Raw genomic sequence first — 17,372 nt, 5'->3', positions numbered from 1 at the left:
AGACTATTTTAAATAGGAAGTTTCTTCATTGAACCTAATCACATATAAAGTGAAAAAATGAAATCTCTCCTTTTTACAATTCAAGCCAGAAAGTTTATCAAAAACATGAAGTATATAAGGGAATCAAACAGAAGACTTGAGTCAGAAAGGTGTCTTCAGAACTGTTTTAAGCTCCAATTCACCTAAAAATAGGCACATGATACTGTCTGAATATGCACCAAGTAGACTGAAATGGCATCTATTTTAAGTATGAATTAAGAGGCAGTACTCATACAACTGTCCCTAAATGTCAGAACACAAGATGCAGAAACTGCTGAGCTCTAGAAAGCTCTTTTGCACTACCTTTGTGCTCTGATGTTTTTCTTACAGTGTCAGTGACATGAGGAAAACCATTGCACTTGAGAAGAAACAAAACTTTACATTCATAGCACAAATACTTGCATATAAAAATTTATTGTCTTTTTTTTAAAACATGAACTTGATATACATACAAGCTGGACAGCTAATTTATTTATTGTTTGAGCAGAGCTTTCTAGAAAACAGGTGATAGCAAGAATTAAAGGCTGTACCACATTTTTTCCCTTGTAGCAAAGTGGATTAATAGCCATGTGCATACAACAACAATAAAATCATGTGCAATGCTCTCTACAAGTTCTGTGTTTGGCAGCATACTTTCAAATATCTTCAGCTTTCAAACTTTGGTGAGCTCATAGAACAGGTTAAGAGTACATTTATACAATGCACCAGCCCTTAAGTGTAGAGTTTAAAAATCCAGGCCTGGGCACTGTATGGATCTGTAGAAAAATACTGTCATCTTAGTTCATCAAGTTTGTATCTACAGCTGTTATCTAGCAGAAAATAGAAGTAAGAAATAGAAAATATTGTTTCCAAGAAAAGGAAATTGGGAAGGTCAAATTTTCACGAGTTTTTGCAAGGACACTGATTTTCTGATCTGACAGCCAAAGACTGACAGCAAAAGCTCCCAGTTCACTGAACTCAAATCTGTGTTCTCCTCTAGCCCTGACTCACTTACCTATGGATGCTTTAAGACATGGAAGCACTCTGGATGGGCCTCCTGTTAAGAATGGAACTTGTCTCAAGGAAATTCATGGGGTTATTCATACCAGGCAGACACTTTGTGTTTAAATGTTGTGTTAAATTAAATGCTAACAGCCTTCAGGAAGAGAAACTGCAACAAAAACGTTGCATCAGAAGTGAGTTTGAACTCAATGAGATGGCATTCTTCCAGTGGAACAACTGTATGAAACATGGAGAGCTAATTTCTTAGATTTGTTTTTGACATACAATGCTAAACCCAGTGTGCTGTTCCTCCTGGAGAATTCTTTAGGCTACAGTGACACAACCAAAACCATAAACAGGCACATGACAGGTGAATAATATTTTCCATTTTTAAAGTGCAGATTTTCATTTAAAATGTGACATTTCAAAGTAAACATTTCCAGAGAGCAATAGCCTATTTCTTTCTTATATAGAAATTATTACATTGCTTCAATGCAGTATTTTCTAATACTAAACATTCGGAGATGAAATTATACTAGCTAAATTGTGTAGAGTTATTTAAAGAGAATGTTATCTGAAATAGAGCTCTTAATTTGTTTCAATCACCAACAGAAGTGCTTCATCTGAAAAAACACCAGAGCCACAACCGCTGGTCTGTAAACCATAACCTTAGAGTGCAAATAAGATAACCACTTCATTTTAGAATCTCTGACATTAAAAGGGCAGAAGATAAAATTTCAGAGTGAGAAAACATTTTATCAAAAAATGTAATTTTTAAACTGAAATGCACGCTTTAGAAACCCATTGTCTCCAAAAGATGCATAACTTCTAAAACTAAAGTGGTAATGGCTGCTAACTTTGAAAGAAGACCTCAGATATTTTATTTTCACTTTTTTCCCAATGTTTCCATGTTGCTTCTAATCAATTTTAGGGAGAAAATTGCATACCAAGTGTCAAACCCGACAAATCCAGTCATTATCAAGACACCATTTAAGGTTTCCTCAACTGCAAGGATGCTCTCTTCACCAGTTTCTCTTGTTTTCGTGTTGCCAGAGCTTCCTGAATGGCACAACAAACCCTCTGTAAAACAATACAGTGAAAGCAAATAACAATTAAAGCAGGTAGCACTTGTCTTCCATAAGATGCTACTAAAACAACATTCAACAAACATGTAAAACCACACACAGAGGCTGGTCTCATTTAGGTACTCAGCTCTTGATTCATATGCACAATATTCAAGTGATGAACAGCAATTAATGAAAGGTAAATGGGTAGTGTTACAGTTGAGAGCAGAAAAATCTATTTTTAATGTATAGATACCAGCATAAACATTAGCAAAACAAAGTGCAGTTAGGAAATAATGCCAAAAAAGGTAATTAAACACAAGGAAGTCTCATAGTGTGACCAGTGTGTTCTGTGCAATGCTCCAGCTTTGGCCATGCCACTAAGATACAGAGCAACTAAAAGGATTTCAATTACTTAATGCCAAGAGTGATTTGGACAACATGCTGTAAGAGAAAGCTGAAGGAATATTTTTAGACAAGACAGAGTGAAGAACTAAGATAGACTCTTCCAGTATATAAAGTGCCTCAAAATTATAGCAATTTTTTTCCTTCCCAGTCTAACCCATTATTTTAGGAGGCTCAATCAATTTAATAGCAGCAATTTGGCCCTGATTCTGATTCCATCTGCTGACTTGCCATTTACTGCAGCTACAATTTCAAGCATGCTTCCAAGACACTGTGGACCTAATTGATTTCACATTTGGTATCAGGGAGAACACCTCCTCTCTAATCACCTGATACAACACTACAGTCACACATATGGTTTCCTAGGTAAATTTTTCTATTCTTGAAGTACCCTGGAATTTACCCAAATTGATGGATAACCTTAGGTAAGTTACCTACAAGATCCAACCATCCACAGAACAAAGGCCCACAAAATATTCCAGCCTCCCTGGCAGCAATAGGAACAAACATTCAGAGATAAATGGTAGAAAAAACATGTGTGGGGACAGAGGAGGGAGGAATCTAAATAAGCCTGTGCATACAAGGTCTACTTGTACTGGCTTAGGTGATCTTGAAATAATGAGGAGGTATGTGGAATCCTACAGCCTATAGGGAATTTAATACAACCTAGTACTCCAGAAATTGGAATTATTTTCCTTTAATGAGCTTTAACATACAAACCCTAAGACTATGTAGCTTCATTCAACATTAAATTATTATTGCATAAACTCTCTTGAATGCTTTGGACTGGCTAGTCTCATCACACTCTTGGTAAAACACATTTTTCAACACAAAACTATGGTAAATGGTCCTCAGGCACAGCAGCCTATACTCTAACAAGTCTCTGGACATTACCATCTTTTTACATGCTGAGTTTCAACAACTGTTAACAATATAATAAGAAAATAATATTAAATTTAAAAAAAAAAGAATATACCCTTGCTGTAGCTTCATCCCAAAGCTGAACAGTCTTTACACATTCATGACCTGTATTGTCCTTTCTTTGGAACATCTTTTGATCCTGCTGCAGAGGAGAACAAAAATGTGCTTCAGATGACTCACAAAACAAGAATGCAGAATCTCCTACATAAATGGTTTGAATGCCAGCTTCAGGTGAGACTTCAACACGGTCTCTGTCCAACCCAACTGTCATACTTCCAAGAAACTTCCAGTAAAGCCTGTCACACAGTCCCTTAGTTAGCACTAAGAACCACCAATAAGTTAAAAGCACATGTGGACCTCTAGTGAGAATTAAACAGAAGAAAATTTACATGCTATTCTTACCCAAACAGTAATTTTTAAAATATTTGCTTCATAGGAGGGATAACGTGTGAATTCTTCAAATAAATGGTCCCACTCTGTTGTTAAATGGCCTATGATTTCCACTTCTTTCACATATATCACTCTCCTGTTCAAGGAAAAAAAGAGTTCATTCTCAATTTCTCCCTGGGACTAGAACCTTGCTTACTTCAGAAAAACTAAACAAAATGAGAGCATTTGTTTAAGAAGGCATTTTCCATGTGGATTACAAGTATCCACTCAGCCACAGTGGACCCAAATTTCCTTAATGCATTCTGAGACAATCACTTGGTCTTTAAAACCATAGATGATCTAAGACATCACACAGTATGAACAGTCCAAGGACTGGGCTGAGAGAAATGCACGTTTAGCTAAGGCTGCAAACAACTAAATTGCCCAATTATCAATCATGGCCTTGAAATCTTGTCCATCTGCAGCCTGAATTCTGAGCTGGGCTGGTCATTATTTAAAAAACCACACTGGGAAAGCTCCATGGTCTTATTATGGATGAGCTTCTCTCATACATTCAGGCAAGGTGCAAACTGGTGACCTGTGGGATGTGGAGATCATAATCCTTTTCATTATCTAAGCATATTTAGAAAGTTTTGAGTCCTTAAACTCAGGACTGCCAACATATTCAATTCTAAAACTTGTCAGATTAGTTAAATAATAACTTTCATGCTGGTAGACTTATGACTTCATTTAGAATATTCTTTAGTTAACAAGATTATAAATATGTATTATCAAACTGTTAGCTTGACTGCAAACACTCACAACAAGCTAATCTGAAAAATCAAAAATGAAGAGAAAATAAAAAGATATTTCCCTTCACTATGATGAAAGGGTCTCTGATCTCAGAGTAAACCATCTTCCCAAGTTAGTATCCAGCTCTGACATCACAACTAAATCACATTTTCCATTAAGGAAAAAAATAAAATATTAAAAAACCCCAAAAGAAGTAAAGAGAGAAGAAATATAGACAGGCAGGGAATAGCAATCAGTTTAGACTTAACCAGATGTCTAATCCCCAAGCTGAAATCATGTCAAGCCCTTAGAAATCATTCAAAACTCAATACCTGTTGGTAACAATCAGGTTTGCTCTTCTGCCTCTTGGAACTGCACAGTGGTAGTGATAAACCTCTTTTTCCAACTTCCGGATGTGCAACTTCTGAAACAGAAACAGAAAATAATTTTGAGGCCGTACAGAAACAAACAAACAAAAAACCCAAACCAACACCAAAAAAAATCAAATTAAAGAAAACCAAAACACAAAACACCAAAAACCACAAATCAAATTGGTGTCTCGAATTCAAAAGCCTTCTGAAAAGTTACCTCAGTGTTAGTTCTTTAAAGGGAGGTTCTCACAGTGCTCTCAGTCCTGAAGCTGAGTCACTGACAAGTCTGATCCATTCCACTCAAAGGTAGAACACTGACACTGCTGTGCCAGACTATTTCTTCAGCTTTGATTTCCTTTTTTGCTAGCAATTGTTTAATAATGTTCATTCTGCCACAGCCCATGCTGCTGGCTTCATTCAAGAGTGAAAACCCTGCAAAGGTCATGCATTTTTATAAGGCACATGACTCAGATCCTCAGAAAGAAACTATCAAGATACAAATTCTCAATACACCTCAAAATCAGGCTTCTGAGCTGAGCAGATGTGACTATCCAATACCCAAAATACAAAGGAGTATGAAAGAGCAGATTAAATTGCTCATCACATTTTGATTATGCAACTACAATTCAAGTGACAACCTACAAATACAGAACAAGTTTTGAAATAAAGCACTGAAGTGCTCCTAGGATTTTTTTGACAATTATTCATTGAGGTTTTTTTCAATTTCCCATTCTGTACATACTCTTTGACTACAGCATAATGTTTCCTAGAGCACGTCACCAGGATTACAATATTCCATCAACAACACAGACCAGCACAGAAGGCAGGCTCACAGTCACCCCAACATCAAGCTCCCAGTAAGACTGGATTAAAGACATCAAGACTCATGGAATTCACATCAAAACATCATGCAGAAAAAGATAAAAATATCAAATTAATAACATGGAACCAGTGGGAACCCAGCCTCAAAGTGGGTATGGGAATAAATCTGTGTCAACCACTGGTTTTCCTAAAATGCAATAAGTCTTTAAAAAAAGACACTTACAAATAGTGTTTAATTAGCAAAAATTCAAGTCAATGCATATTAGCTTAGTACTCTCCAGGTCAATACAAGCACCTTTTTTATGTTACACTCTGTTTTAAGGGAAAATGGGCAGCTCCTGTGTAGAAATATGGGGAAACATAAGGAAGAATGCCTGGATGCAGAATGCACACACTTCAGATCAACCTTTAGCAAATGGGTGTCCCCAAATTGGTTTGTTATTCTTCAGAGCAAAGCAGGATGACTTTCAGTTCATTTTACAGCTGTTACTGTGGAATTCAGCCTCTATAACAGTAAATTCCTCAGGCTTCTGACAACAGGCTTCTAGCAACAATAACCTAAAGAGGAAGGACTAAGAATTCAGTAGGTTTCTAGTTAATGCTTGTAAATAGCCATTTCTTTTTTATTTCCTCAGATGTACCCAAAAACCAATGAGATGACAATAGAGGCTGCACTTGACTCCACAGTTTTCTGCCTGTGATTAACAGGTTTAATTCTATGCAGTTTAAGTAACCAAAACTGAAAGATCAGCTTACATAAGAATCAATTAAAAGAAGGTTTGATTTTTATATTTGCATTTTATTTTCATATATTCAAAAGTTCAGCAAATATCTTAAAGCATCATCATACATCACAATTGACTCAAAAAATCCTTTAATCTCAGAAGTGGATGAATATTCAAGAGCTGAAGTCAACAGCATAGTGTTTTCCTGGACTTGCTCTAGTGATGTTATGTTTTGAAATACATTTTTATCCAGCATTTTTCAGTAAGCAAAACCATAGGGTCAACCAACATCTTCTATAAAAAATATCCCTTTCTGACCATCTTAAAAATTTCTGAAACTGTACAATGTACATGAAAGGAAAAAAAAGATGCCAGAAAGACTGCTTATCCCAAAGCCTCTTCAAAACATTAGAAGAAACAAGGCAGCATATGACTAAAATGAAAATATGAACTCACATTTTATACCTGAACCTTAGCTGTTTCAAAAACAAGTAAAAAATTGAAGAAATAGAAAACCCACCACCATGTGAAGACTGCAATTCAAAGGCTGCAATCCATATTCTGAATCCTTTTGTTGAACATGAAGAAATTAGACATGCCACATATTTAAACAGATTTATTCATAAGCATGTTTCTCTATTCAAACTCAAAGCTTTGGAGAGAAAGCCTGTTTCTCATAACTTCAGAAACAATCCCAACAGTATTTTTAGATTTTACATGCAATATGTTACCAAAGCAAGAGTTCCCAGTGAGGCCTGTGCCTAAAGATGCAGTATTTGTGAGCTATTCTCAATACACCTGATGGATGCCAGCACAATGGTGGTGGCATTATGTAAAAAGGGGATTGCACTTGATGTAAATTACTCCATGATCTGCACACTCTTAAAATTTAGACATCTTAATGAAAAGCTGTTATTTTTATGAGCATACTGCAGCACTTTGAAGAAGTTAACTCATTCTTATTTTACATGGAAATGAAAGAACCAATGCAAATTTACACAGCAGAACAGTGAGTCAAGCAGAAATAGAATCTGCAGTTTCCAGCATAGTCTATGCTCTGCCACAACAACACTGTCTCACCACCCTGCCTCAATTATTCATGAGGTGTTCTGCATTCTTTATAAAGCTCCATGCTTTAACTGGGAAATGAAACAAAGTAATGCCACAGGCATTGAATAATGTATGAGTGACATCATGGCAGCCCTGAGGAGCTGGGCCAGCAGCAGCCCCTGCCAGCACAGGCACAGCCCCACCACACCAAAGGCTCCCAGCACCTGCTCCAGCAAAGCTCAGCTCCAGCACTCCTCAGACCATGATTAAAACTGCTGAGAAGTGATTCCTTGGAAAACAATTCTCCTAGAGCTGCCCTTTGAGCTCTGCAGGCACGCTGTGCATTCATGAGTAACAAAAGCCATGGTGTGCTGCCCATGAGCTGAGCTGCAGCCTGCACCATGGCACATCCCACTCTCAGCTTTGGGCCTGGCTGAGCACAGCCCCACACAGCCCACAAAGATCACATCCAGCACTTCTGGGACAAGGAACTGCAGAAACAAGTTGACACAACTCAACTGATCTACTCCACCTGGCTGTGGTCCTCAGTTTGCACCAAAACCCCTACTTTCCTGAGGAATAAGCACCTTTTGAAACCTACATGTTTACTCCTCTAAATCAAGCTCTAATGCCTACATTTCACACAAAAGTAATTAAGTAAAACATTTTTCCATCCAATCGCTGGATGGTATTGAGGCACCTGATCCTTAAGGTAACCTTACAAGGTTTCCACTCCATGAGCCTATATTTATTTTAAAGGGACATATACATTAAATGTAATTAAAGTAGATGAGAAGGTGTGGGTCCTGGTTGAGCTACTTGTAATACAGGATCAAAATTGGATCCTAAAATAAGCAGCACTTGTACCTATTGTGATTAAATTTGTAAATGCACATAGGACTGACTTTCTGACTCTTTTTTTTTTTCATTAAATATAATTTCATGTAAAGACACTGTCCTGTCTTGTTTTACATTGCTTGCTAACTTACACTAGAAAACAAAGCCTTCCCAACACTGACCTCTAGCAAGAAAATCAAGAACAGTTACTTCACCCTCTCCTGTATTCCATTAAATGACTTGTTGAAAGAAACCAACTGTATTTAGTGAACTGTAAAGAGGATCTATTCCTGGTTTGTATCCTGTTCCAATCTACACCTCTTAAGAAAAATACAACTACCAGATGTGGAGGAACTGCACAATATCAAATTTTCTGTGTGGATTGTGCCACCTTTTCCTAGAGGTAAAAACATCACTAAAAAAAAAAATCAAGAAGAAAAAATTTGGCCTGCTTAGTATATATTTCAACTTAATTTTCTTTAATCCTCAAAAATAAAATGACTAAATGTTGGTAAAGAGGATCTATTCCTGGTTTGTATCCTGTTCCAATCTACACCTCTTAAGAAAAATACAAATACCAGATGTGGAGGAACTGCATAACATCAAATTTTCTGTGTTGATTGTGCCACCTTTTCCTTTTTGCTAGAGGTAAAAACATAGTAAAAAAAAAAATCAAGAAGAAAAATTTGGCCTGCTTAGTTAATTTTATTTAATCCTCAAAAAAAATCACTAAATGTTATTTTGAATAATTTTAAATTGACCATTACATTCTAAAAGGCATTACCAGCCAAGATGCTTCTGTTCAACATTTTTTCCCATAAAACAGGCAAAAAAATTTGCTCTGACAACAGCTTGTTAAGCTTAGCTTGCTAATTTCTAAGATGCTGTATTAGTAATGAGATTTATGGCATTGCTTAGTACAGAAATACATATATACTTATTTATATATGTATGCATGTGTGTAAATTCCTGTTAACAGCTGAAAGTTTATACTTATTTTTGATGTTTAAGAGCAAAGCCCCTGAAGGTTCTGTGAATAAAAGCCAGTCATCTAAGCTGTGTGTTTAACTGAGCAAATTCATAAAGAACCAGCAGTAGTAACTTGAAGGGTCAGCAGACGTGTATCTGTCAGACTATGGCACAGAACAGAAACCACAAGCACAGGTTTTCTCAGCATTTCTATGAAAATTTGAAATTACAAGCATTTTCCCAGAAGTAAAGTCTATTCTCTATCACTATTTTAAATTTTGCTCAAGATTTCCTCTGCCCCCTCTGTCCACAGCCCTACTCTAGGAGAGCACCAATAAGTAAATGAACTTTGGATCTAACCTACTGTGATTCTTTTTTCCAAGTGCCTTGTGTTGTTGCCATTTATAAGGAGCTAAGCCTCCTCAGAAAAATAAATATACAGGAAGCTAACCCTCCCTCTCTCTCCCATCTGACTCACTCATCTAATCTTACTGAAGATTGTTATTCATGTTTGCTTTCTGAGCCTGGAGAACATGAAACACCACTTCATTCAACTGCTACACAGAAAAGATTGAGAAGGGGAAAGGACATGGTAAATGCAATCATGCCCTTTATCTAAATACTTAAGGCAGATGAAAAACCATGAGAGAAATAGACAAGAAATACGGAAAATGTTTACTCCATTATTCCAGTTCTTGCTGCATGCCAGGAGAGAAGGAGAAAGAAAAGAAATGTTAGAAATAGAACAGGGTATAAGAATCAAAAGACCATGTACAAGCAAATAGCAAATATCAAAGTTTTGGTCTTAAAATGTTAATGTAGACAGTTATTTTACTCCAACTTTTTAGCAACAGAATAAGCATTTAAAAATAAGTATTAAGAACACAAAGCCTAAAAATACAAATTAACCAGATTCTGACTCTCAAGAACTTGAAAACTCATGTTGTTCATCTTCCATATGTTGGGCACATCCACATGAGAAAGCAGGCTAAATGTCCACACAGTGCCTGTAGCTATGACAGATTGCTATTATGAGCAACAGAAGGAAAAACCAAACAGCAGTATTATGAAAATACATGCAGTTTTTTTTAATTGCTGATACAACCAAACAATTCAAGGTCTATTGCTTAGTTGCTTAGTCTGTAAGCCAACCTTAGCTTTGTTATAAAGAGAAAAATCTGGAACTACCAAAATGTGGGATTTGTCACATATTGAAATACTAATACCTATAATTTTTAACCCTACTACCTCCTTTCAGAGTATGAGAAGTGAACATAAAATGGAGAAGATCATTGAACAGCAATGCTCCAGTTTCCATTTTGCATTCAGCTTACTCCTGCTATCCACTCATGCTTTATGAAATAGGCTGGGGCAAATTTTTACTTCAGATAATGACTGCTACAGATTGATTGCAGCTTAATCCTTTATGGAACCCTCAAACTCTGTAAAGAGAATTTTAACTGTGTTTACAATGCAAAACATACCTCAAATAAATCATAGCCCTCAGCTTCCACCCTGTTGTAGGGCCGGATGATGCCATCCTCACGGATGAGGCGTGGGGGACGGAGATTGGACACTTCCTCAGTTGATTCTGCCACCCTGCCACACAGTGCAACATGATTCTGGTAAGCTTAATACAATCCTGAGTTTCACAAACACTTCTTTAGAAGTCAGCCTTTCACTTGTCACACATCCCACTAACACACCCTGCAGATGTAAATAGTAAAGACACACTGCTAATAATAAATCAAAAGTAGCACTAGTCAATTACACAGCTACAGAAACAGCTGGAAAAGTTTATTCCCAAATGCAGATAACTTACTAAGGGTTTTCAAGTTTATTAACACACTATCCAAAGGTCCCATTAAAACACAAGGAGGTCCTGATGGGCACTGCCAACCAATTTCAGACTGGGAAGTTTTACTCTGAAAATTTCAGTGGCCTGTCTTTCACAGTAAATTTAACTGACATTTCTCCTCAGGAGAAGGCGCAAAATGAAAAAATGGATTAGTTACTGTCTACACTGAACTACCACAGTATCTTCTCTGAAGCAGCAATTTCCTCGCCATCATTTGTTACCGGCTACAGGACCTTCCTCAACCTCACATATCATCCTGCTTCTTATATTTAACAAACAGTTGTGGGGCACTACTGGAGCCCTTTACCACCTGGTATCCAGCACAGGGGGAGTACTTCAGAACTTCTTCTGCACTGTACCTTTGAATTCCCTGGAAGGTACTGCTTGCCATATCTACAATGCCTCCCGTCGGCCGGGCTACAACTCCTACAAGCCCCTTCCCAATTCCTTTAAAGAATCCAGCTGCACCTTCTTTTTTAGCCCCTTGAAAAGAATAGAAACAGAAAAATAAATGTTTTCATGATCTACTTAACCACAGAATTAAAGCATTATTGCTACAGGGGAACTGTTTTGTGTTGGAAACAGCTCACAGCCAGTGATTGCATAGAGCCCTATTGCACAAAGAGCTGTCTGTGCAAAGTCACCCACTGCTTCCTGGTCTGCTCAGACACATGACTGTTCACTTGATACCCTACCAGCCTCTGAAGGGCCCAGAACTGAGATGTTATCAAGATTCTCCTTCTCACATTTTCAGTCTGGACTATAAGCCAATAGATGAGTTTTTTATAGGTTGACAGTAATAAACCCACTGCTTCCTGGTCTGCTCAGACACATCACTGTTCACTTGATACCCTACCAGCCTCTGAAGGGCCCAGAACTGTTATCAAGATTCTCCTTCTCACACTTTCAGTCAGGACTATAAGCCAATAGATTAGTTTTTATAGGTTGACAGTAATAACAAAATATTCTGAAGACACTAAGATGAACAAGTATGACAGAAGTTAACTATTTCTATCTCAAAATTACATTGTTCTGGTGATATATAAACTATAGAAGAACCAAAGCAGATGTGGTCACCCATCCAAGAGACAAGGACTACATACCAAAGTACCACACAAAAGCTATAAAATACCACACAGTTACAAATGAGTCCCAACATTTAAATCACTGCCACTTGAACATTAATAAGAGGCATTTTAGCCTGGATATTTTCCATCATCTATAATTTTCATGGAAGTAACAGGAACAAATACTGACTTCAGGCATAAAACCAAATTTGCTTTCTAAGATTTCTCTGATCTCTGGAGTCCCAAAAAACTTTTTCAGCTGGTGTTTTTTACTTTACTGTTTTTACTATCTTTATTCTGGCTTCAGACAATGAATTGGGTGCTACAGCAGGCCTAAGAAAATATGTCACAGAGACAACCCATTCTTAACTTATACAAAGGTTTAAAAGGTGGTAAAGCCAACAACAGACACAAAGATATTTGAGGAAATCATTGTGTAAATTCACATTTGAATAAGAAATATAAAAATCTTGCTATGCCTTAGCATCACTATACTTGGTCTGCTATTTCTTAACATTACAACATAAACTGTCAAGTACTGAGAAACCACTTCCTTTGTGCTTACCTTCTACTGGTTTAGTGATGATGCCTGTCACACCTCCAACAACACCCTAAAACAAAAATAATTAAGTTTCCAATGAGAAACTCAGAGGCTGTCAGTCCAACTGGGGAACCTGTTGTCTCACATCTTTATTTTAATACTTTATAATGTAAAGTTCAGTATCAGAAACACTGTTTGGCTGGGGATTTTGGCTTTGTTTTTTCTCTTACTTTTTATTTTTAAAAAAAACTATTAATGTAAAGTTCAGTATCAGAAACACTGTTTGGCTGGGGATTTTGGCTTTGTTTTTTCTCTTTTTATTTTTAAAAAAACTACAACTGAGGCAAAGACTTGAATAACAGAATTGACTGCAAGGTCAAGTTAGGGCCTGTCACAGCATATATCACAGCTGAGATGGCCACCATACACAGATTATCATCAAACAATTTCAGAAAGCTCCACCCCAAAGAGAGTAACAACATACCACTTCAGAAGATTGAAAACATCTGCTCCTCTTGTTCTTTATACCTTTTATCCCCCTCATGTTCATGCATTGCACCTGTGTGCCCTCTGCTCCCTTTGGGGTTGGTCAGTGGCCCTGGGCACTCCGTGGCTCACTGCTGTCAGTGCTGCTCACCTGCTGCTCACAGCTGTGCCCATTCCCAATTACCACAAACTGTGTGTCTACAAAGGCCCAGTTACCTTAATTACCTGACACATTTGTTGAATATGAGTAACTATTAATTTATTTATACAATACACAGGACAAATTGGTGTTATTTCCTGTTCAAGATCCTAACTTCAGCTCCTCAGGTTACCAGAAACATGACCTCAAACACTACAGCTGATGCACTACACTGAGTCTCCTATAAACCCACTGCCTGTCTCTTCTGTTAAAAAAGATCTATCGCAAACTTCCTGCAGATGATTTTCAAGCAAGTTGGCAGATGAAACACTCATCTCCAAACCCTTACCCGTAACAGGCCTTTTCCTCCTTTGGCCAGGCTCTCCCCAAAGTCTTTTGGCTGCCGACCCATCTCCTCTCTCCTTTTCTGCTGAAATTCTTCATCCAGAGTAATGGCAGCCAAGCCTTTGCCAACAGTACCAGTGATCCTGGACACCATCCCTGCTGCCCCACCTGAGGGAACAGGGCACAAAGCAGAAGTTACCATGCTTTCACAGTTTAACAGCAGACAACACACAGGAAGCCAACAAGTTCATAGCAATTTCCCTTCATATTCAGTTTAGATATGATGAATTCACACAGAGCCATGTTATCCATGAGAAGAATCCAGAATCTGGTCTGATATCCCTACATACAGCAGTGTAAGGGAACACTTACAGCATTTCACTACATGTTACATAGCATAATGGATGAAATAGTGTTTTCTCTAATTACTGTCAAGACACAGCTAAATAAAAATCTGAAGTAATTGTAACAGAACACTTCTCAGGCTTCCCCAGACATTTTAGGACTATTAAAATTATGCTTCTTATTTATCCAGAGCATGTTACTAATTTTATCATATATGCAATGTTTCTCACATTGGCTGCTCAGCCTACAAACAGATATTGAGATGGTCACATGTAAATTATGTGTGAATGATCTGTATCACAAACACTGGCAACAGTATGACAACCTTAAATATTCACCAGAAAAATACTATGGGAATTCACCAAAAAAGAACACTATGACACATACCCACTGTGTGCCCAAGAAGACTTCTAACACCAATCACAAAGCCTTCAGCAAATTCTTCAGGTCCTTGAACAGCACCCTAAAAATGAAATTTATTAGGAATAGTAGAAAACTACACAATGATGCATCTGTTTCAAGAAAAACTAGCAATTCCTTTATACTGATGCAAGTAAGACCATCTGAATAGGTTATTTCTTTGAAATTCACATTAAAAAATTACTGCTGCCTGCCTGTTCAGAGTGTGGAGTACAGTGACAACAAACTATAACTCTATCAGTACCTTCAATCAGCCTTTTATACAGACAGAGTTAAAGAATCAGGAACTCATACCTGGAATGGCTCATAGAAAAAAGCTTCAACTCCCTCAGACAGCCCTCTGATCAAACCAAATGGATTTCCAAGAACATCTAATCCAAGTACAAGAACATACATCTGTTTCAGGAACTAAATGATGAGAGGGAAGAAAAAAGGCAAACAATAAAAGCAGGGTTATGAGCTGTTGTCACACACATCAGAACCTCAGCCTGGTTCATTGTTTAATTTACTACCCAAGTAACGTGTTGAGTGCCCAACTAAGTATGTGGTGAAGAAAAATAAAATCTTTAAGACACATACTCAAAATTGTACACAAAGGCTTGACTAAATAAGCTTACTTGTTCACTGTAGTGTCTAATAACTCTCATCCTCAGTTGATCTCTCTTGTAGAACTGGTATTTAATTTCAAAGAAAGCAAGTCTGAAAGACAAGTAATCATACATAAGTTAAAGATACCATTTCTCATTCAAATACTCCTCTGCTTTCCTTCAGAAAATCCTGAAGACTATTGCCTTAAAAAAGATCCCAAACCCCATCTTCTCTCCATTCCTCCCTTTCCCCCAAGGCTGTATAAACTTAGACTAGAGTCAGTCAGTAAGGTTTACCATGGATTCAATTATTAAGTGTACAGCAGTCAAAGTATTAAACAAAAAAACCCAAACAATCAACCCCAACCAATTGAATTTGCTTACTTGAAAATAACATCATCCACATCTGTTAGAGTAGCTCCAATACTTTTCAACAGCAAATTCAGAGAATGGATGGCTATCATTTCTTCCCCTTTATCTGATGCTTCTCCACCAGAAGCCAGAGACAAACTCAAATGCAACTGTCAAGGCAGAATTAGTAAAACAAGACAAATCAAGACCAAAGAAAAGCCAAACCAGAGCAGCCAGTCACCAGGTCATGTGATGCACATGTAACAAATCAGTGATGAAAGCTGAGGAAAGCTAGCATTTCATCTACAGATGACTTTTCTTCCCTTGCTCCAAAGAAATCTAAGTGCTTCAAGAGAGACATGAAGATAACCCTATTAAAGTGTATTTTAATACAATTTATGATACATTACTTTATTTAGTATTTTATCTAGCTTTCACCATTATTATACCCATTGATTCCTCCCACTTAGTTATGGCTGAAGGTCTGTTTGTACTCATGGGCAACAGAGGAAGTTTGCCAACAAAGTATTAAATTCTAGAGAATGTAAAATCCCCACTAGGGACATATTTACTGTAATGAATTAATTGGATGATTTATTAACCAATAATCTCTCTATTGCATACCTTAATTGGAGAAATATGGAAATGTTCAAAGAAGCTGAGCATTGACACATCTGTTAGGGAAGACTCCATCAGCTCAGTGTTAAGTGCATCCACATCTTGCTGAATTAATTTAGACTGGTTTCAATATTTAAAAGAGAAAAAGGAAGTTAATTTCATCTTTATATGTAATACAAGTAATCATATTATATCTAAATGTGTTTTCATATATCTATAAATAAACAGTAGAAAAAATAATCATAGTTAAATACAGTTAACTAACTTAAATATGAGAGTACTCATGAATACAGGGATAGCAAAAAGAACTCCAAACAACCCATAACAAAAACAAAATTTTTGTTTATTTTTTTAATATTATATTGATATTCACTTAAATTCCTCAATCACTTATGGCCCCATTCCAGCAAAAGTCTGTTTCTCTCAAATGTTACCCTCTGTCTTTCAGCTTCTGGGTCTGTAGATGGAGTGAAAAGCTCACTAAGTGCTCCTAAAAACCCTTGATCAATTTTCAGTGCCATTTCCTGGATAAGGACCATGAAGTACCTAAAATGGGAAAGAAAGTGTATACCTGCATAAATTTAACTTAGATATTACATGCTTAGCCTACTCAAGTAAAGTCTCGCTATGCAATGTCACATATTAAGAATTACAATCTACAATATCAACTCTCAATTTATAGTTAGAAGTGCTTACTGGCCAGCAGTGCACAGCAAACAGACACACAACTCTGATACTGTAGTACAAGAAGGAAATAATTCTGATTACTAATTTGCATAACAGTCTCTTCACGTGGTCAGTCCTTATTTTCTAAAATAAAGTTCCTTTTTGAATAATTTTTTTTATTGGAGACATTTAAAAACTCAATCTGAAGTCAAGAGTGGTTTGAATAGGAGAACAAACTTTAGAACAAAGCTCCCTTCTAAAATATAGCACATCTCCAAAATTAAATTATAATTCATTGTTACACTCACTTGAATTGCAGGACTTGGCTGTATTCATTGAATCTAGTGATGATGCTGATGTCAATGAAGGGTTTTGGTTCTAAAGAGAAAAAAATACTTAAAATAAATTGCCAAGCTCCTACTTTCAAGGCTGAATAAATCTGGTATTACTATAGGCTTTCTCTTACCTGAATCCAAAGCAATGGACTTGGGAGGGGCTACAGGGTGAAATACAACAGGAAACATCGATCCTGGTAATTGATTATCAACCTAAAAAATTATTGCATAATTACAGGAATATTTTAGTGACACGATAATCAAACAGT

General features: G+C 36.9%; 1 protein-coding gene across 1 annotated transcript in view; it reads right to left on the bottom strand.

Annotated features, from left to right (window-relative positions):
- Positions 1 to 434: 434 nt before the first annotated feature.
- The window catches only part of VPS13C (vacuolar protein sorting 13 homolog C), a 75,762-nt gene continuing 58,824 nt past the window's right edge, over positions 435 to 17,372 (bottom strand). The window contains 16 exon segments of the mRNA XM_039723111.1: positions 435 to 2,100; positions 3,466 to 3,552; positions 3,813 to 3,936; positions 4,904 to 4,995; positions 10,830 to 10,944; positions 11,563 to 11,686; positions 12,836 to 12,881; positions 13,786 to 13,949; positions 14,514 to 14,589; positions 14,841 to 14,954; positions 15,164 to 15,245; positions 15,518 to 15,654; positions 16,109 to 16,222; positions 16,537 to 16,648; positions 17,077 to 17,146; positions 17,235 to 17,316. Of these exon segments, the coding sequence (XP_039579045.1) occupies positions 2,011 to 2,100; positions 3,466 to 3,552; positions 3,813 to 3,936; positions 4,904 to 4,995; positions 10,830 to 10,944; positions 11,563 to 11,686; positions 12,836 to 12,881; positions 13,786 to 13,949; positions 14,514 to 14,589; positions 14,841 to 14,954; positions 15,164 to 15,245; positions 15,518 to 15,654; positions 16,109 to 16,222; positions 16,537 to 16,648; positions 17,077 to 17,146; positions 17,235 to 17,316 (1,629 nt within the window). The 3' untranslated portion in view covers positions 435 to 2,010.

The sequence above is a fragment of the Passer montanus genome, unplaced genomic scaffold (genome assembly GCF_014805655.1).
Source record: "Passer montanus isolate IOZ18808 unplaced genomic scaffold, ASM1480565v1 scaffold5, whole genome shotgun sequence".
In the NCBI taxonomy this organism is placed as follows: Eukaryota; Metazoa; Chordata; class Aves; order Passeriformes; family Passeridae; genus Passer; species Passer montanus.
Note: the sequence above shows the minus strand (reverse complement) of the source record. Positions and strands in the feature narration are given on the sequence as shown.